The sequence below is a fragment of the Schistocerca serialis genome, chromosome 11, assembly GCF_023864345.2.
Source record: "Schistocerca serialis cubense isolate TAMUIC-IGC-003099 chromosome 11, iqSchSeri2.2, whole genome shotgun sequence".
Taxonomy (NCBI): domain Eukaryota; kingdom Metazoa; phylum Arthropoda; class Insecta; order Orthoptera; family Acrididae; genus Schistocerca; species Schistocerca serialis.
The window spans coordinates 158,565,014-158,587,771 of NC_064648.1; the positions used below are offsets into that span (position 1 = coordinate 158,565,014).

General features: G+C 41.0%; 2 protein-coding genes across 4 annotated transcripts in view; one reads left to right on the top strand and one right to left on the bottom strand.

The window, feature by feature from the left end:
• Positions 1–22,758, top strand: part of LOC126426799 (uncharacterized) — a 388,288-nt gene that overhangs the window by 121,788 nt on the left and 243,742 nt on the right. The window lies entirely within an intron of this gene.
• LOC126426797 (peroxisomal carnitine O-octanoyltransferase) overlaps positions 1–22,758 on the bottom strand; it is a 243,936-nt gene that overhangs the window by 109,029 nt on the left and 112,149 nt on the right. For all 3 annotated transcript variants that reach the window (XM_050088798.1, XM_050088796.1, XM_050088797.1), the window contains exons 6-7: positions 16,072–16,286; positions 12,121–12,339 (exon numbers count right to left, since the gene is read on the bottom strand). In XM_050088798.1, the coding sequence (XP_049944755.1) occupies positions 12,121–12,339; positions 16,072–16,286 (434 nt within the window). The remainder of the gene's footprint in view (positions 1–12,120; positions 12,340–16,071; positions 16,287–22,758) is intronic.

The following is a 22,758-nucleotide window of genomic DNA, read 5'->3' on the forward strand; positions in this document are numbered from 1 at the left end:
AGAGTATTCCAGCCAACATTGTCAATAGCTTTCTCTAAGTCTACAAATCCTAGGACTGTACGTTTGTCTTTCCTTAATCTTTCTTCTAAGATAAGTCGTAAGGTCAGTATTGCCTCACGTGTTCCAATATTTCTACGGGATCCAAATTGATCTTCCCCAAGGTCGGCTTCTACCAGTTTTTTCATTCGTCTGTAAAGAATTTGTGTTAGTGTTTTGCAGCTGTGACTTATTAAACTGGTAGTTCGGTAATTTTCACATCTGTCAACACTTGCTTTCTTTGGGATTGGAATTCTTATATTCTTCATGAAGTCTTAGGGTATTTCGCCTGGTTCATACATCTTGCTCATCAGACGGTAGAGTTTTGTCAGGACTGGCTCTCCCAAGGCCGTCAGTAGTTCTAATGGAATGTTGTCTACTCCTGGGGCCTTGTTTCGACTCAGGTCTTTCAGTGCTCTGTCAAACTCTTCACGCAGTATTGTATCTCCAATTTCGTCTTCATCTACATTCTCTTATGCTAACGTAAGGAAAAGAAAGTAATGGTTGAGCCCAAACAAAGTGGCAACTCCCTGTACAAAGACCTGCGCACATCCACAAAAGATAATGTTACGCATCTGGTGGAACAGCGTCAGTGTAGTATACTACGAACTGCTTCCCCGATGTGTAACCGTCACTGCTGACATTTACTATCAACAACTGAGACATCTCGTAGATGGAAACCGAGAACAATGACCGGGAAGACTGTGTGAAGTGATGCTACTTCATGATAATGCACGCCCTCATTCTCCTAGACTGACAAAAAAACACCGTACAGGACTTGGTTTCATAAGTAATTTCACACACACCTTATACACCCGATCTTCTGCCTTCAGATTTTCACCTTTTACACTCTCTATCGAACAACCTTTGAGGAACTTCCTTTACAGCTGGAAATGCACTCTGAACATAGCTTGACGAGTTCGTCGTCTCACAGTTGCATAATCAAAAAATTATCTCAGCATTAGCAGACTGTTGTAATAGTGAAGGAGAATATATTATTGATGTGTGTATATTGTGTTTATTAAACTTACGGAAAAATGCTACAAACTTGTGCACAAACCCAATACAATAGCTTCACGGCACCTTTCCCATGCATCATACTGATAAGTGAGTTTACACTGCCACATTCTTTGTGATTGGACTCCATACTGTAATTTCTGTAATGACACCACATACCCTTCAAAACACATGAACTTTCATTTCATTCATCACTATTTTTGTCAGGCAGTGGATATTTCTATCATATCAGCAATCTAATGATGTTGGTTTGAGTATATTCCGCAGGTTTTGTCATTTCGTAAAAATTAATCTATTTCGAAATTTTCAATGTTAAAATTATTATTATCTTTCCTTTCTCAGACCTTATGTCTGGTTAAAAATGGAAAGTGGCGTGGACCTTGATCAAGCGTGACTTCCTTTTAACTGTACGGTATATGTTACATTGCATTTAGGAACTTTCGGGTAACTGAACATATATCAATAATTACAGATTTCTGTAGTTGTATATATAAGTTTGGATGTAGCTGTATTGCGTTGATGTACTGGTGGATATTGTGTGGTATGACTCCTGTAGTTGATAGTATAATTGGTATAATGTCAACTTTATCCTGATGCCACATGTCCTTGACTTCCTCAGCCAGTTGGATGTATTTTTCAATTTTTTCTCCTGTTTTCTTTTGTATATTTGTTGTATTGGGTATGGATATTTCGATTAGTTGTGTTAATTTCTTCTTTTTATTGATGAGTATGATGTCAGGTTTGTTATGTGGTGTTGTTTTATCTGTTATAATGGTTCTGTTCCGGTATAATTTGTATTCATTATTCTCCAGTACATTTTGTGGTGCATACTTGTATGTGGGAATGTGTAGTTTTATTAGTTTATGTTGTATGGCAAGTTGTTGATGAATTATTTTTGCAACATTGTCATGTCTTCTGGGGTATTCTGTATTTGCTAGTATTGTACATTCGCTTGTGATGTGATCTCCTGTTTCTATTTGTTGTTTGCAAAGTCTGCATTTATCTGTTGTGGTATTGGGATCTTTAATAATATGCTTGCTGTAATATCTGGTGTTTACTGTTTGATCCTGTATTGCAATCATGAATCCTTCCGTCTCACTGTATATATTGCCTTTTCTTAGCCATGTGTTGGATGCGTCTTGATCGATGTGTGGCTGTGTTACACGATACGGGTGCTTGCCATGTAGTGTTTTCTTTTTCCAATTTACTTTCTTCGTATCTGTTGATGTTATGTGATCTAAAGGGTTGTAGAAGTGGTTATGAAATTGCAGTGGTGTAGCCGATGTATTTATATGAGCGATTGCTTTGTGTATTTTGCTAGTTTCTGCTCATTCTACAAAGAATTTTCTTAAATTGTCTACCTGTCCATAATGTAGGTTTTTTATGTCAATAAATCCCCTTCCTCCTTCCTTTCTGCTTAATGTGAATCTTTCTGTTGCTGAATGTATGTGATGTATTCTATATTTGTGGCATTGTGATCGTGTAAGTGTATTGAGTGCTTCTAGGTCTGTATTACTCCATTTCACTACTCCAAATGAGTAGGTCAATATTGGTATAGCGTAAGTATTTATAGCTTTTGTCTTGTTTCTTACTGTCAATTCTGTTTTCAGCATTTTTGTTAGTCTTTGTCCATATTTTTCTTTTAGTTCTTCTTTAATATTTGTATTATCTATTCCTATTTTTTGTCTGTAGCCTAGATATTTATAGGCATCTGTTTTTACCATTGCTTCTATGCAGTCGCTGTGGTTATCCAATGTGTAATCTTCTTGTTTAGTGTGTTTTCCCTTGACTATGCTATTTTTCTTACATTTGTCTGTTCCAAAAGCCATATTTATATCATTGCTGAATACTTCTGTTATCTTTAGTAATTGGTTGAGTTGTTGATTTGTTGCTGCCAGTAGTTTTAGATCATCCGTGTATAGCAAATGTGTGATTTTGTGTTGGTATGTTCCAGTAATATTGTATCCATAATTTGTATTATTTAGCATGTTGGATAGTGGGTTCAGAGCTTAATCTGTATTGGCTGTGATGTGATATTATTTGAATTTGTTTGGATATAAGAGTGGTTTTCCAAATTTTCATTACTATGTTTAGGAACTGTATCAATTTAGGATCTACTTTGTATAATTCCAATATTTGTAGTAACCATGAATGGGGTACAATATCAAAAGCTTTTTGGTAATCAATGTATGCATGGTGTAGCGACCTTTGTTTAGTTTTAGCTTGATATGTCACCTGTGCATCTATTATCAGTTGCTCTTTACATCCTCATGCTCCTTTGCAACACTCTTTTTGTTCTTCATTTATAATTTTGTTCTGTGTTGTACGTGTCATTAATTTCTGTGTCATTATTATTATTATTATTATTATTATTGAGAAGGAATGGTACTACTCACCATGTAGCGCAGATGCTGAGTCGTAGATAGGCACAACAAAAAGACTCACAATTATAGTTTAGCCACTAAGGCCTTCGTCAACAATAGACACACATACGTGCACACACACAGTGGTATTCCGCAGTGCACCGAACCTACACAATATACTCGTCCACCCTTACACAACCCCTCCTCCCAACCCCTTACCTCATGGCTCACACCCCTGTAATAGACGTAGATACAAGACCTGTCTCATACATCCTCCTACCACCACCTACTCCAGTCCGGTCACTAACATTACCTATACCCTCAAAGTGTAATGGATCTGGGAGATGTGTTATTTTTTTTACCGGATTTATCCATACCAAATTGTGAATGTTTTCTTATATTTTTTGTCAGAATATTTTTTATTATAATTTGTCTCATTATATGTTCATTTACTTATATCTTTGAGAGTGAAAGTATATTGATTACTATTAGTAAATGTATCAAAGAATAGCAAAGAGACTGATTACAAGTGGAAGCTTGTGTGTTGTGTAAAATGTCTTTGATGCTGGAGTCGTCTTTGACTATAGTCAGTCGGCAGTTAACTCTTGGTGTGTGTTGACGGAAGAAGAATGTGAAGGTCGCCGTCATAAATAATTTTGAATTATGTTACTTTTTTTATATAAACTATAAGAAGAAACTACATTCGAAGAAATGGTATTTGAAGCACCAAAAATGTGGCAAACACATTGAACCAGGTCATTTCTGCAGCCGACAAGATGCATTGTGGAATCATACTTCAACTAGGCAACTGAGGCCAAGACTAATATCGCCTTGTAAACATCTAACGGAAAAGGTACTTTCACGAAATATGGCAAATTTAAGTAAATAAAAAATAGTGAGCATATTTTCAACTTGTGTCTTGGACGGGATACCGTATTTCAAAAGGCAGGGACACCTGTGAAACCAGTCATATGATTTACAAGCTAAGCTGTAACCACTGTGGTGCATTCTATGTAGGCATGACAACCAACAAGCTGTCTGTCCACATGAATGGCCACAGACAGACTGTGGCCAGGAAACAAGTGGGCCACCCAGCTGCTGAACACACTGCCAAACACGATATCCTTCATTTCAATGACTGCTTTGCAGCCTGTGCCGTACGGATCATTTCCACCAATACCAGCTTTTCTGAACTGCGCTGGTGGGAACTTTCCCTGCAATGCATCCTACATTCCCAGAACCCCCCTGGCCTCAACCTTCGTAAGTCACTATCCTCACCCATCCAGCCCCTTCTCTGTTCCCATTCCACCACTACACAGCCATCATTCCATCACCACACCCAGTCTTTTTATTTTTCTCCTTTTCTGCTACTTCTCCCCCCCTCCCCCCACCTCTCCCCTGCCATCAGTCTAACCCGCAGCACTTCGCTGTCCGCCACCCCCACCATACTATCCCTCCCTCTCCCCACTCCAGTCTCCTCCGTACGCCCACCCAGTCACCCCTCCCATCATACACTGGTCCTGCTGCTCACAGTGGGGTTTCCATTGCTTGAGATTGCAGTCGCGTGTGTGTGTGTGTGTGTGTGTGTGTGTGTGTGTGTGTGTGTGTGTGTGTGTGTGTGTACGCATATGTCCGTCTACTGTTGACAAAGAAGTCCGAAAGCTATAATTATGAGAGTCTTTTGTAGTGCCTATCTGCGACTCAGCATCTCCGCTATATGATGAGTAGCACCTTCCCTTCTCATATTATTATTATTATTATTATTATTACTATTATTATTATAATTATCATTATCAGTTTGGATTCCGTAGAATTATTGGGAGACGTGGGGCAATACTGACCTTATGATTATCTTAGAAGAAAGATTAAGAAAAGGCAAACCTACATTTCTAGCTTTTGTAGACTTAGAGAGAGCTTTGACAATGTTGACTGAAATACTCTCTTTCAAATTCTAAAGGTGGTAGGGATAAAATAAAGGGAGCGAAAGGCTATTTACAATCTGTACAGAAACCAGATGGCAGTTATAAGAGTCGAGGGGCATGAAAGGGAAGCAGTGGTTAGGAAGGGACTGAGACAGGGTTGTAGCCTATCCCCGGTGTTATTCAATCTGTATATTGAGCAAGCAGTAAAGGAAACAAAAGAAAAAGTTCAGAGTAAGTATTAAAATCCATGGATAAGAAATACAAACTTTGAGGTTCGCCAATGACGTTGTAATTCTGTCAGAGACAGCAAAGGACTTGGAAGAGCAGTTGAACTGAATGGATAGTGTCTTGAAAGGAGGATATAAGATGAGCATCAACGAAAGCAAAATGAGGATAATGGAATGTAGTCTAATTAAATCCGGTGATGCTGAGGTAATTAGATTAGGAAATAAGACACTTAAAGTAGTAAAGGAGTTTTGCTATTTGAGGAGCAAAATAACTGATGATGGTCAAAGTAGAGAGGATATAAAATGTAGACTGGCAATGGCAAGGAAAGTGTTTCTGAAGAAGAGAAATTTGTTAACATCGAGTATAGATTTAAGTGTCAGGGAGTTGTTTATGAAAGAATTTGTATGGAGTGTAGCCATGTATGGAAGTGAAACATGGACGATAAATACTTTGGACAAGAAGAGAATAGAAGCTTTCGAAATGTGGTGCTACAGAAGAATGCTGAAGATTAGATGGGTAGAAGGATGTAGGTTGCAGTAAGTACTGGGAGATGAAGCAGCTTGCACAGAATATAGTAGCATGGAGAGCTGCATCAAACCAGTCTCTGTACTGAAGACAACAACAACAACAACGTTAAAAATAGAAAGTGATGCGGACCTTCATCAAGCGTGACTTCCTTTTAACTGTACGGTATATGTTACATTGCATTTAGGATCTTTTGGGTCATTGAACATGTATCAATAATTACAGATTTCTGTAGTTGTATATATAAGTTTGGATGTAGCTGTATTGCGTTGATGTACTGGTGGATATTGTGTGGTATGACTCCTGTAGTTGATAGTATAATTGGTGTAATGTCAACTTTATCCTGATGCCACAAGTCCTTGACTTCCTCAGCCAGTTGGATGTATTTTTCAATTTTTTCTCCTGTTTATTACTTTTTTCTCTTGTTTATTATCATCATCATCATCATCATCATCATCACTGAAAGAAGAATGTGCAATATGAGAGAACTACTTTCTGTTAATGTTACAACTACTATCTCTGACGCATTACCTTTGAAGTCAGTATCTTAGCAATAGACGGTGTTGTGGCAGAAGTAGTAAGTCTGACCTCATGATGATTTGTTGTACTATGAGAAGAATTGCATAGAATGTAAAAATAAAATGTGCAAAGTTGAAATTAAAGCCTGCAGCATTTCATTTAAATAATGTACATAAATAAACTAAAAAATCTGGTAACAGTTTTGCAAGCAGGAATTTAACACATCTTAGACCTAAACTATGCCAACAGCAATGAAGTTAAATAAAAGATATTAATTGTTAACTATGTCAATTCACAGGGTGATTTAGATTGGTTGGTTGATTTGGAGAAGGGGACCAAACAGTGACGTCATCAGTCACACTGGAGTACAGGAGGATGGGGAAGGAAGTCGGCCATGCCCTTTTAAAGGAATCATCCTGGCATTTGCCTGAAGTCAATTAGGGAAACAATGAAAAACCTAAATCATGATGTCCAGATGCAGGTTCGAACCACCATCCTCCTGAATGCAAGACCAGTGTGCTAACAACTATGCCACCTCGCTCGGTTGGTGATTCAGAGAAATGGGAAATACTGAAATTTGTGTTATAAGCCTGGCTGTTTTTAGCTCTGAGTAACATACAGAAATCAACTCATGCCTTCTTGTCAATTAGTTGAAGTAGCAACTGTGCCATGTGCAAACTGTTAGTACCGGGTGATCAAAAAGTCAGTATAAATTTGAAAACTGAATACATCATGGAATAATGTAGATAGAGAGGTACAAATTGACACACATGCTTGGAATGACATGGGGTTTTATTAGAACCAAAAAAATACAAAAGTTCAAAAAAATGTCCAACAGATGGCACTTCATCTGATCAGAATAGCAATAATTTGCGTAACAGACTAAGACAAAGCAAATATGATGTTCTTTACAGGAAATGCTCAATATGTCCACCATCATTCCTCAACACTATCTGTAGTCGAGGAATAATGTTGTGAACAGCAATGTAAAGCATGTCTGGAGTTATGGTGAGGCACTGGAGTCTGATGTCTTTCAGCATCCCCGGAGATGTCGGTCCATCACGATACACTTGCGACTTCAGGTAACCCCAAAGCCAATAATCGCACGGCTCGAGGTCTGGGGACCTGGGACGCGAAGCATGACGAAAGTGCTGGCTGAGCACACGATCATCGCCAAATGACGCACGCAAGAGATCTTTCACGTGTCTAGCAATATGGGGTGGAGCGCCATCCTGCATAAAACATTGTACGTTCCAGCAGGTGTTTATCAGCCAGGCTGGGGATGATGCGATTCTGTAACATATCGGCGAACTCTCACCCGTCACGGTAGCAGTTACAAAACCAGAATCACGCATTTCCTCGAAGAAAAAAGGCCCAATAATGGTAGATGTGGTAAATCCAACCCATACCGTGACTTTCTCATCGTGCAATGGAGTTTCCACGACAGTTCTAGGATTTTCGGTAGCCCAAATTCTGCAGTTGTTGGCATTGACAGACCCTCGGAGCATGAAATGAGCTTCATCGGTCCACAACACATTTCTCGACCAATTGTCATCTTCCACCATCTTTTGAAACGCCCACACCGCAAATGTTCCCCGCTTCACTAAATCGCCAGGTAACAGTTCGTGATGCCAATGGATTTTGTACGGATAGCATCAGAAGGTACGCCTAAGTGCCAACCAAACAGTAGTGTATGGAATGCCGGTGCGACGTGCGACTGCACGAGTGCTGACTTCCCCGTGCATAGACAAACCCGCTACAGTCTCTATTTCTGCATGAACTGTCTCAGCAGCATTACACCTTGTGCTCGGTCGGCCACTATGGGGTATATCATATAAACAACCCATGGCTTCGAGCTTCGAAATCATTCTCGCCACAGCTGCATTTGTCAACGGACCTTTGCCTGTTCAAATCCCCTTCCTATGGCGATAGGATCTTAACGTTGAACTAGCACATTCTCCATTCTGATAATACAGCTTCACTAAAAGCGCCTTTTCAGGTTACGTCAACATGCTGCGACTGCTGTTGCATATGATTCTCTCTCTCATTACAGCTCCTTTAATACACAATTGTTATGCGCAGTCACTGATGTTTTGCTGTCCAGCGCCATCTGTTGGACATTTTGTGAACTTACTTTGTTGGTTTTTCTTTTTTGTTCTAATAAAACCCCATGTCATTACAAGAATGTGTGTCAAATTTTACCTCTCTATCTACATTATTCCATGGTTTATTAAGTTTTCAAATTTATACTGACTTTTTGGTCACTCTGTACTATGAGAAGAATTGTATAGAATGTAAAAATAAAATGTGGAAAGCTGAAATTAAAGCCTGCAGCATTTCATTTAAATAATGTACATAAAGAAACTAAAAAATCTGGTAACAGTTTTGCAAGCAGGAATTTAACACATCTTAGACCTAAACTATGCCAACAACAATGAAGGTAAATAAAAGATATTAATTATTAACAATGTCAATTCACAGGGTGATTTAGATTGGTTGGGTGATTTGGAGAAGGGGAGCAAACAGTGAGGTCATCAGTCACACTGGAGTACAGGAGGATGGGGAAGGAAGTCTGCCATGCCCTTTTAAAGGAATCATCCTGGCATTTGCCTGAAGTCACTTAGGGAAACAATGAAAAACCTAAATCATGATGTCCAGATGCAGGTTCGAACCACCATCCTCCTGAATGCAAGTCCAGTGTGCTAACAACTATGCCACCTCGCTCGGTTGGTGATTCAGAGAAATGGGAAATACTGAAATTTGTGTTATCAGCCTGGCTGTTTTTTAGCTCTGAGTAACATACAGAAATCAACTCATGCCTTCTTGTCAATTAGTTGACATCAATACTTGAAGTAGCAACTGTGCCGTATGCAAACTGTTAGTACATCAGACAGTATTGAGGCTATTTCAACCATTAGCACAAGAAGCCCACTTTGTTCAATCTGTCATCGTCCATTCTCTTTACAGCTGCACTGTTGAAGACTTCAACGAATACTGGTGCAAGATCTATATTACCATTTGTAAAAGTAACAGGTCATCCAGGAATGTCACAACAATTTTGTGAATGAATGGTTGGAAAGATAAGTGGTGACGGATGATGGACAAATCCCAGTATCATCTTAGTGGATTTGTAAATAAACAAAATTCTGTTATCAGGCACACGAAAAGCGTAATCAGCAGCTCCAACAAACACTGTACAGCAACAAAATTACCATGTGGTATTATGCTGTATCACCATATATTATAATAGACCGCTCCTCTCCCCCCCCCCCCCCCCCCCCTCCCCCTTGTGACTATGCCACACTGTTTGAAACCTGTTGCACAAAAACTGCTTACATTTCCACAAATTACTGAGAATGGCTGGTTTCACCATGATGGATGAATGTCACATACAGCAGGAATATCGGTGGCTGCTATATACAACTGTATAATTCCGAGAAATGGTGACATTTCATGACATGCCAGACCCCATGATCTGTCATTGTAAGATTCATTTCTCACGGATCACATTAAAAGCAAAGTGTATTGTAGCCAATCTGCTACAATGGCAAAGATGAAAGTTAAGATCCGAGAAGTAATTGCCAATGTTACTTAGAACCATGCACAGTTCACCTAAGAGATGGGAGGAATGTTTGCGCAAAAGTGGAGCTCGTCTGCAAAATGTCTTCTTCAACAAATAAATATAGTTTATGTATATTTAAACTGCATGTTTTAACTATTAAATGAAATATAGGAATTCATACATAACTGATTGGCCATTCATACTGTATAATACAGGTGTTTAAATACAGGTGAATGAAAGTCCAGAGTCCATAATAGCTGTCATTTAGGGAGTGATGGACTTTTCATTCAGTTTTATGTTTTAAAAGTTTTAACATCTGTATGTAAACACTTGCTTTATATTGTATGAATGGTCAATCAGTTACACGTAATTACTTTAACTGTGGCTACCCTAGTTTTAAAATTATCTATAAATGAAATTATTTAAAAACATTATTCACAGCAATATTCGATTATATTTTCAATTTCTCATTTGTTTGAATCAGCATGTAAAATTTACGCACTTTCTAATCATTTCTTCGTACGTATTGTCATGGGTCGACAAAATGTACAGCAAACCAAATTCACACATGATAAGTGTGAGGTTTGTAAACTAAAAACAATTGTTCAAACAATGGAAAATCCATGATGGATTATGAAACGGATAGACTGCTACTCACTGTGTAGTCGGAGATGCTGACTTGCAGACAGGGGGAAAAAAAAAAACTGTTAAACACATAAGCTTTCAGTCAAAAAGCCGTCTTCTGAGTTGGACAACACACATGTACACACATTCACACAAACAAAATTCACACACACGTGACTACTGTCTCTGGCCTTGGCAGCAAGAGACAGTGACGCGTGTGTGTGTGTGTGTGTGTGTGTGTGTGTGTGTGTGTGTGGTGTGATTAATAAAAAAGAAAAAGAGAAGAAAAGAAAAGAGAAGGTCGAAAATGTGGGAAGAAATGGTGAATAAAAAAGAGGGTTTTAAAATCGTTAATGACCATAAAATGGGAAAGAATGAAATGCAAATCGGATTTCGTATTACAGAAAAGCTATCGTTGGGATGGTCCTTGTGGCGTTTCTGAGCAAAAGTCAAACCAATTTCCACTACAAAAATTATTTGAAAGAGAATAGAGAATAACAAAATGTGATTAACAGGGGGGAATGGCGTAGATAAGAGTTCATTCATTACCATGTTAAAATGTCTACTCTCGTGTGGTGTCCAAGTCTTGTTCTCCAGTCTTGTTCTCCAACAATCTCCTGCTTGATTTCTGCATGAAAAAGTCATAGCTGCTCCAAAATCTTGCAGTAAATTTCACCGTCCCGCAGTTACTAATGTCTACCAATTAAAACCATCTTGACATTGAATGCAATGTATTTTACGGCTGCTTCCATCCTCCAAATTTCATACAAGCTTCCGCAATAGAATATGTCTGCACATCAATAAATTTTTACGTCTTAATCAGACCGAGACTAACGAATAAGTTTTTACTTCTGAATCACACCAAGACTAGTGAACAAGTGAAGTTAAGCTTCCGCTCTCAAGCGACAAGAGCGGGTAGAAAACAAAAAGATTTACAATTTTTGTACCTTCATTTTCTTATAAATATTTTCTCTGCTGTCGAGTGCTCATACAGCTGCGACGGTATAATTTATATCTGAAGGAGTGAGTGTAGTGCGGTGAAATTCAAAGTCCCACTACAGTGTGTGTGTGTGTGTGTGTGTGTGTGTGTGTGTGTTGTCCAACTCAGAAGATGGCCTTTTGGCTGAAAGCTTGTGTGTTTAGCAGTCTTTTTGTAGTGCCTGGCTGCAACTCAACATCTACAACTACACAGTGAGTAGCAATCTATCCTTTAAATAATATTGTCAAAAATAATTGTTCGTAATGTCGAACTTGTTGAAAATGAGAAGTCGGTCAGAGGGACCACAGCCTAAGTACTGCCTCAGTCGCCTCACTCACTACTCACATCCGAGACCCCACCGACGACACCGTCGGCAAAGAAGACCAGCACGAGGCTCTTGTCGGCCCAACGGCAGCTGAAGTTCCCGCCGAGCGATTCGGTGCCGGCGGCTCCCTGCGACGAGCCGGGTCTCGCGTCGTCTAGTGCGAGCACAAACATCGCCGACTCGATCTCCGACAGCGTCGCCGCATTGCGCGTGCTCAGCTCCCGTAGTCTCATGCGGTTCTGGATGGATGAGCACACAGTTCAAAGGTCACAGCAGCAACACAGGTGCAGTGATCTGACACAAACATACATCTACATCTACATACCTACTCCGCAATCCACCATACGGTGCACGGCGGAGGGTACCTCGTACCACAACTAGCATCTTCTCTTCCTGTTCCACTCCCAAATAGAAAGAGAAAGATGACAGCCTATATGCCTCTGTACGAGCCCTAATCTCTCATCTTATCTTTGTGGTCTTTCCGCGAAATATAAGTTGGCGGCAGTTAAATTGTACTGCAATCAGCCTCAAATGCTGGTTCTCTAAATATCCTCAGTAGCGATTCACGAAAAGAACGCCCCCTTTCCTCTAGAGACTCCCACCCGAGTTCCTGAAGCACTTCCGTAACACTCACGTGATGATCAAACCTACCAGTAACAAATCTAGCAGCCCGCCTCTGAACTGCTTCTATGTCCTCCCTCAATCCACCCTGATAGGGATCCCAAACGATCGAGCAGTACTCGAGAATAGGTCGTATTAGTGTTTTATAAGCGGTCTCCTTTACAGATGAACCACATCTTCCCAAAATTCTACCAATGAACCGAAGAATACCATCCGCCTTCCCCACAACTGCCATTACATGCTTGTCCCACTTCATATCGCTCTGCAGTGTTACGCCCAAATATTTAATCGACGTGACTGTGTCGAGCGCTACACTACTAATGGAGTATTCAAACATTATGGGATTCTTTTTCCTATTCATCTGCATTAATTTACATTTATCTATATTTAGAGTTAGCTGCCATTCTTTACACCAACCACAAATCCTGTCCAAGTCATCTTGTGTCCTCCTACAGCCACTCAACAACGGCACCTTCCTGTACACTACAGCATCATCAGCAAACAGCCGCACACTGCTATCCACCCTATCCAAAAGATCATTTATGTAGATAGAAAACAACAGCGGACCTACCACACTTCCCTGGGGCACTCCAGATGATACCCTCACCTCTGATGAACACTCACCATCGAGGACAACGTACTGGGTTCTATTACTTAAGAAGTCTTCGAACCACTCACATGTTTGGAAACCAATCCCATATGTCCGTACCTTAGTTAGGAGTCTGCAGTGGGGCACCGAGTCAAACGCTTTCCGGAAGATGAGGAATATGGCATCCGTCTGATACCCTTCATCCACGGTTCGCAAGATATCATGTGAAAAAAGGGCGAGTTGCGTTTTGCGGGAGCTGGATACTGGTGGAATGTCGAGTCTTGACCTCAGCAGAAACAGTTCTGGTGGCAGCCAAACAGAGCTACAAGTGATTTAAAGTCAATAACATAAAAATAAAAAGTAACAGGCCAAACTGTGCAATTTATTTTTGTTCTACTTGAGGTAACTAGCTTTTGTTACAATAGCCAACGTCAGACCACGACTGAACCACACGTGGGCAGTGCGGCAGGGCAGGTTATAGTTTCTCACCCCTAACAGTTCAATCCACCCCCAAAACAAATTGTAAATGTCTACGAAGTCTGTATTTACTGTCAAACCATTGTTGGAGCAAGTTTAACTACAACGTTTCACACGATAGTGGCCAGAAGTTCACCTATGTGATCTGAATTATTTTTATGTTCTGTACGTCACTGACCCATAGCCATTTGTGTGTTACTATATGAAGTCATTCAGTGGGCTTCTTAAAAAGAAGAGCTTACACACTCATGAAACATGCTCTACAGCATTTTAAATATGACAAGAAAGTTCACATGGCATTAACTTCCAAACTAAGCCACTTAAAATTTTCGAATGTTCATCAAAACATTCAAAGGTGTAGTTGCTTCACAAATACAATAAAAGAACTGACAGAATGTATGATGTTCTTCATCCTAACAAAGATAAGAGTGGTGTGGTTCCACACCATACAGTTCCCGAGTGATTTCTACAGACACTAAATCATAGTCGAAAGCACTACACAAAGTGTGAGAGACGTTCAATTCTTATTGGCTGTTGGTTTATGTAGGCAATCAGAAAATCACCAGCCGTCAAATACCCATGGTAATCCTTAAGTCATCCAATAAGTCATACAGCAATTCATTACAAAATCTGTATTTATGAAACCAATTTTAATTTAAATAAAACAAGGTATGAATTATGCCCAGAAATGAAATATTAGTTGGTTTTACAGCTAACTTTACTTCTGGGTGCCTTTATACAAAAGCAAGCACACTAGACATACATTACATGATCTCATGATTGCACAAGAACATTCCCATGCATACATTTTACATAAAACCTCCACACTTTGTCCTCCATACACTCTCTCGTTCTCTCCACATCACTCACGCAACAAAATGTAATTAAAAATAATATTTTTGATTACTATTATGTCAATAGGCTACTGTAATAAGAGAAAATAAAACTCTGGAAAACAATTTTATGAACAAAAATCTTCTTGGTTACAGCTTCAAATAATGTCACAAATGAATACTTTAAAAGCTTTAGCTCGGTTTTGTAGTACCAGAAAAGTTATTGTAGGTTTTAGGTAAAAGTTTGCATCTCAAAAATATTGAAAATAATGAACTGAGATTTTTACAGTACTGTTGCAGTATCTATAAAACACTGTATATGGGGTGTGAAACAGAATGAATGAAATTTAGTACTATTTCTTTACATTCATTACGAGTGTGCGTAAAAGAAAGGCTACTGAGAAGGGTTCTGGAATAGAGAGAATCTGGAAGAAGATCAGTTGGAAGATCACAAACAAGATGGAGAGACCAAGTGAAGGATAGTGTAAATCAGAGATAACTACAATGGGAAGAAATGCTGAATGATAAATTGTGTGAGAAAAGAGAAGATTGGAAGAGGCTTTGTGAATGACCTTATAATCAGAAACGAGGCTTTGTGAATGACCTTATAATCAGAAACGTTTCACGAAGGTGATGATGATGATGATGATGATGATGATGATGAAAAAGAAGAAGTTCCTCCAGTAGGACAGAAGTAAATGCAATCTGAATTGTTAGTTTTTATTTTTACATGAACTACAACTGCTAATGTTCTAGCATGCTGCCAAAAGTTTTAACAGTTTGTTTTAAGTCTTAGAAGGTGACATTACAGATTGCTCTGCCCTCTTAGTGTTACTCCTTACTTTGAGAATTTTTGGGTCAGCGCCAGGATACTATCTCGATAAAGCACAGTCAGACATGTGTGCCTCTGAGCGGATGGATGTGTGTGTGTGTGTGTGTGTGTGTGTGTGTGTGTGTGTGTGTGTGTGTGTGTGTGCGCGCGCGCACTCTCGAGTGTATTCCTGTCCTTTTTCCCCCCTAAGGTAAGTCTTTCCACTCCCGGGATTGGAATGACTCCTTACACTCTCCCTTAAAACCCACATCCCTTCCTCTTTCCCTCTCCCTCCCTCTTTACTGATGAAGCAACCTTGGGTTGCGAAAGCTTGATATTTGTGTGTGTGTTTGTGTGTGTGGCACCAGCGCCTTCTCGTTTGGTAAGTCACAGCATCTTTGTTTTTTATATATATTTTTCCCACGTGGAATGTTTCTTTCTAATATATATAAAAACTGCAAAACATGTTTCTAAGTCACAATTTAAGGCAGTGTAACTAGTCTGTGTAAGAAAACAAGAGACGCATTCAAAAGATGAAAGAATAATGGAGGAAAAGAAAAGAGTAAATTTAGAGGAAACCTACAGTGTTACGGGATCCTCAAATGGTAATTAAAAAAAGAAAAAAATGATAACGCCTCACCTGTGCCCAGCGGTCCCGGTCGCTGCACGTGAGGACCCCCAGGCCGGGCCGCGTCGCCCCCTCGTCCTCGCAGCGCGACACCACCTCCCTCAGCTGCCACTCCCACTCGAGGGGGGTGAGCGGCGTCACACCGTTGGGGTGCACGCTCTCGCAGCGGTACAGCCGGCCACAGCGGCAGATCACCACCGCGTGTGAAGGGCACCTACCTTCCCGCCCTGCAACACGGTACATTGAAGGTCGTCACGGGGCACTCGTCAGAGATTACTTCGTAAAGCTCCGAACTACGAAATTATCGAGTGCACTAATTCTGGAAATAAAATGTGACAAAAACGATGAAACGTGAACTTCTCCCAGCATACCGACTGTCGAAATAACTCGATAACAATACAGCACGTGACGTCCTCGACCACTGCCGATATTTCGTCGAGTGTTCCACTTTTGTTTTAAGGGAACAAATTAAATGACAGATTGCCCTGCATGACAACTTAAACCCTCACTGGGTGGTGCAACAATAACCGGGAAGCAGAAGGTTGCACGGAAAATGACAACACACTGTAAACAACCGATGCAACTACACAACTGAAGATAACTAATGCCAGATGTTATCTGTAGTAAATGATTTTCAACAACACATTGGAATAAATTTAATTACGATTAAAAATTAGTCTTGACCATGAAGTACAAGATAATTTATTAGTGATAACTAGTTTCAATCAATGTTGTTGTTGTTGTTGTCGTTGTCGTTGTCGTTGTCGTTGTGGTCTTCAGTCCTGAGACTGGTTTGATGCAGCTCTCCATGCTACTCTATCCTGTGCAAGCTTCATCTCCCAGTACCTATTGCATCCTACATCCTTCTGAATCTGCTTAGTGTATTCATCTCTTGGTCTCCCTCTACCATTTTTACCCTCCACGCTGCCCTCCAATACTAAATTGGTGATCCCTTGATGCCTCAGAACATGTCCTACCAACCGATCCCTTCTTCTGGTCAAGTTGTGCCACAAACGTCTCTTCTCCCCAATCCTATTTAATACTTCCTCATTAGTTATGCGATCTACCCATCTAATCTTCAGCATTCTTCTGTAGCACAACATTTCGAAACCTTCTATTCTCTTCTCGTCCAAACTATTTATCATCCACGTTTCACTTCCATACATGGCTACACTCCATACAAATACTTTCAGACACGACTTCCTGACACTTAAATCTAAACTCGATGTTAACAGATTTCTCTTCTTCAGAAACGCTTTTCTTGCCATTGCCAGTCTAAATTTTATATCCTCTCTACTTCGACCATCGTCAGTTATTTTGCTCCCCAAATAGAAAAACTCCTTTACTACTTTAAGTGTCTCATTTCCTAATCTAATTCCCTCAGCATCACCCAACTTGATTCGACTACATTCCATTATCCTCGGTTTCCTTTTGTTGATGTTCATCTTACACCCTCCTTTCAAGAAACGGTCCATTCCGTTCAACTGCTGTTCCAAGTCCTTTGCTGTCTCTGACAGTATTACAATGTCATCGGCGAACCTCAAAGTTTTTATTACTTCTCCATGGATTTTAATACCTACTCCGAATTTTTCTTTTGTTTCCTTCACTGCTTGCTCAATATACAGATTGAATAACATCAGGGAGAGGCTACAGCCCTGTCGCACTCCCTTTCCAACCACTGCTTCCCTTTCGTGCCCCTCAACTCTTATAACTGCCACATGGTTTCTGTACAAATTGTAAATAACCTTTCGCTCCCTGTATTTTACCCATGCCACCTTCAGAATTTGAAAGAGAGTATCCCAGTCAACATTGTCAAAAGCTTTCTCGTAAGTCTGCAAATGCCAGAATCATAGGTTTGCCTTTCCTTAATCTAGCTTCTAAGATAAGTCGTAGGGTCAGTATTGCCTCACGTGTTCCAATTTTTCTACGGAATCCAAACTGATCTTCCCCAAGGTCGGCTTCTACCAGTTTTTCCATTCGTCTGTAAAGAATTCGCATTAGTATTTTGTAGCTGTGACTTATTAAACTGATAGTTCGGTAATTTTCACATCTGTCAACACCTGCTTTCTTTGGGATTGAAATTATTATATTCTTCTTGAAGTCTGAGGGAATTTTGCCTGTCTCATACATCTTGCTCACCAGATGGTAGAGTTTTGTCAGGACTGGCTCTCCCAAGGCTGTCAGTAGATCTAGTGGAATGTTGTCTACTGCCGGGGCATTGTTTCGATTCAGGTCTTTCAGTGTTCTGTCAAACTCTTTGAATCAATACAGATCTCAATTGTTAAGTTTTAATGGTCACTTGTTGACAAACTGCCTGTCGGTTTTTGACTCAGGTTCTTTGGCTGACATTTATCTGACTATTTTTCCAACATTTTGCCAGCACAATTGACTGGCATTGTCAAAGTTTCACCCTCCATTGCTGGCAGTGTGGACCAGAGCTGTGCTCGTGGCCGCGGACTATGGCGCGCCAATATCTGAGGGTTTCTCTGTGGTCATTCTCATGTAGTTCTCCTCTTGCTTCCCACAACGGGTATTTCCTGCAGCACAGAAATCCATAATCCATTTACCTTGAGGCTTTCTTCTTTCTTGTTGAAGCTATTGTCATGTTTTTGTATTTCTATAGCTTTTCTGAACAAGCAGATGTGATAACTCTTCTCTACAGCCAGAAATTCTGTGTCGGTGAATTTTGCTGTGTGGTCAGCTTCACACAGCTCACAATCCGTCACGGCCTATTTCTCCACTTGCCCCATCCTGGAATGTCGTTTATGTTATGCGGTCCCGCTGACGATCGATCGTCCATTCAAACTTTTCTGCACCTGCACGGTATGTCGTATATTCCCGACATTGCAAGTGGGTGGCTTTCCTTGTTTTCCGATCTGAGATACTCTCTGATCTTCTTTGTCAGTTTGTAAATAGTCTTTATACTGTGTTTGCGCAATATGCAGCTGATCGTGTCCCTAACTCTGGGAATGTACTGCAGAAAGGTTGTACCCGACATTTCTTTCCCCGATGAGTCACTTCACGGAGTGCTTGACGCTGTTGTCTGTGGCACCTCAGAACAGTTTCTAAGTGTTGCATTTCACATCTGAGGTGCTGGGGCTCACACATTTGTTTTTCTCATATTGACTGAATGATTGATTTTAACAGGAGAGCTAAAACAGCTTAGGTCTAACCTGCCACTGCCTGCACCGAAACTAGGTTTATTGTGCGGTATTGCTGCCTGTATATCTAATAAAGCCAATCAGTGCCCTTAAATAATGCAAGGAATCTGATTACGTAGGCTCTCCCGGCGTAGTAAGTCTTGAAAGTCTCTTCGGGTTTGCTGCCAGATCCCAAAATCAACTTGACTCGATATTTTGGCGACACAATTGGTCACCATCTTCAGGAAAATGCTGCTTCTGCTGACGAGTCCCGCTGAGAACTGACGCCAGGCTGCAAATCGACGTCCTATATAGGCCACCGTTCAGTACACGGCACATGCGCCTCCCATCACGTTTGCTGCCTTCCAAGACAGGGAGGTGGCCCCGCCCTTAGTGAAACACTGCTGGCAACGATATATCGCAATCAAGGCCGCATCGAAGAACGTTCAATTTTGATGCGAGACAACACAGGATTCCAAGTCTTGCTAAGAGGAAACCCATTGGCTCTGTTGATTAAATTATCTGCCAACCTAATTTCAATCGCCTCTTTATAGCCACTGTTCCAAAAACCGGAAATGTTGGCAACTACCACAGTTTCATCAAATTTCATACTGTGTCCCTCATTTAGGCAGTGTTCTGCTACTGCCAATTTTTCCGGCTGTTGTAGCCTCGTATGACGGCGATGTTCCACACACCTGTCATGCACTGTGCGATTCGAACGGCCAATGTACACTTTCCCACACTGACACAGAATCAAGATTGGACGAATTTTAAGGAATTTTAACACTGAGAGTGTGTTCCGTACATCTTCTAAGATTAGGGCTCTGCTCGGCTCTGTGAAAGATGATTTAGGGCTTAGGAAACCCGGTGTGTGACCTCGGTCCAATATCCTACGTGCTGTTTCCTAAGCCAGTTCCGTAGCTCTAATTTGATCATAGCCTTGGTGATAGTCAAGACAGGTTCCGGTCCAATAAATGGAGTCGTTGACCCCATCCTAGCCAATCTACCGGCTTGTTCATTGCCACGGATTCCCGAGTGGCCAGGAACCCACACTAAGTATACCCTATTGCTTCCCCCAGCTCCACCAGAGCCCTGTGGCAATCTGCAACAATCTTAGATCTTGTTGCAGGAGCTGCCAATGATTTCACGGCTCCCTGGCTGTCTGAATAGATGTAGCTGCTACGGTCATTGTAGCACCTGCTCATACTCTCCTCCACACATGCCCTGATTGCAGTAATTTCGGCTTGGAATACAAAGGCCAATTTCCCTAGAGAGATGCTGCTCTCCAGTCTTGGCTGAAGGCCGTACAACCCTGCCCCAACTCCTTGATCTGTTTTCGACCCATCGGTGAACCAAATGATGTCCCCCGTACGGTGTCGAACTGTTTTCTCCCACTGCTCCCTACTTCCAATTATTATGTTGTAAGGCTGCTTATATTAATCGTGCCTCTTTTCTGGCTCGTGTGGTGCACAAACTGTCAAGTCACCACCCGAGCCAGAAAAGAGGCACAATTAATACAGTTGTAATGCGAGCAAGACGAATATGTAAGCCTCGGCACTTCAGATGCAAAATGCAATGCTCGGAATGTGTTCTGAGGTGCAATGGCTACTCCACAAGTTATGTTAGAAGTATAACAGGGTGAAATTCTGAGATCGGCAGAGGAGAAAAGGGAACCACTCGCACTGTCGGGAATATACCCCCTACCGTGCATATGCGGAAAAGTTTGTGTCGGAATGACTGAATGAGCAACCGACACCAGGATCACAGAACATTAGCAACATTGCAGGCTGGGGCAGCTGAAGAAATCGACTGTGGCAGAGCATGCACTGTGTGAAACCGACCGAATAGTGAAATTCGCCAGAACGCAAGTTCTGGCCGTAGAGATGAGCTATCACATCTGCTCGTTCAGAGAAGCTATAGAAATACACAAACACGAAAATATCTTCGACAAGAAAAAGGTAAACGGATCTCTGATTCCCGTGCTGCAGCAAATGACCATTGCAGGTAGCAAGAGGAGAATCGCACTGGAAATGACCACTGAGAAGCCCTCAGATGTTGGCGCTCCAGGTACTAGAGTTGTGGCGATTCGTGAATGAGTCGTTCGTTTGAACGACTCTAAATAAAGAATCGTAAGAATCGAATCGTGATATGGACGAAACGTCGTTCAAAGAATCGTAAGAACGATTGCGTGCTTCCGAGTCGTGACAATTCCGAGTTCCAACGATTTAGCGATTCTTAGTACGCTATGCTTCGAAGGCAACTTTCGAATCATGCCGAGTCGTGCCAAATGATTGCGACCGCCAGATGGCAGTCAAATGGAGGATGCGTGTGAACAAAGGAAGCTCGGAACAAACAAACGAGGTTCGTGGGCCGTAATATTACTCGTGAAAACCAAGCTGACACTTGGCGGTGGCTGACGCGAACGAGTGTAAAAGCATTTCCCATTTACCATCGCTACCATCAGCCACCGTGCCGACGTCAGCTTAGTTTGCGTGAGTAATACACGAAGTAGTGATGACAGAAACGATATACAGAGAGTACGCAGCTCCCAATACAGACGATTAAAACCAAGAAATCCAAGTATGATGAATAAATACGTACTCTTATTTGTTGCAGATGCAATTCAAAACACACACAGCTTCTTTACACACAAGCAATAGCACTTGGATTATGTATTATATTTCGCGTATCTCGAAAACGGCCCTAACAATTTGGATGAAATTTTGTATTTAGACTGGTTTTTCCTTTTTGAGTTCACCTACATAGTTTTAGTTGTTACTATAAAACAGACGTCTGTAGTTAGATACAATCAAGCCACACAACCAAACTGACATACCACGTAATTTTGCACCACCTTTCGCACAAATCGACTCCTCTTTCCTGGCATACTGAAATAAAACAATAGATGCAATCAAATCAAATGTAACCTTTCATCAATTAAGGCATTACACGAATAAATCGAGAATCACACTTGTAATGTCATACGCACATTTACTCATAAATGAGCTATTTCTGGCATATATTGTCATGACACAGTTCGATTCTAACCCCGTTGACAATTTCCGACATGTCCTGCCATCTGTGAGTAAGATGTAGAACTTTTTGCATTCCGTAAGAATCGTGCCATCACAGACTAGAATGAATTGTGAAAGAATCGCGAACGGATCGTAGGAATCGATTCGCAATGTGAGATTGAATTGTAGGAATCGAATCGGGAAAAAGAATCGTGTTGCCCAACTCTACCAGGTACATATACTCTGTGGCCACGAGCTCAGCTCTGATCCACACCACCAGAAATGGGGGGGGGATTGAATGTTTGACAATGCCAGCCACTCGTGCTGGCAAAATGTTGGAAAAATCGTCACACAAGCATTGGCTAAAGAACCTGAGACAGAAGGCAACAGGCAGTCTGTCAATACAGATCTCCTTCACTAACCTGTGGAGGCACTGAGTGGAGCGAAGCGGTATACCAGACGGCATTTTAGTGAACTGCTGTCAACGAATGTGTCCTTCGGCACACAGTTCGGCTCTGCACAGATTACTGAAGCAGATGCGTTAC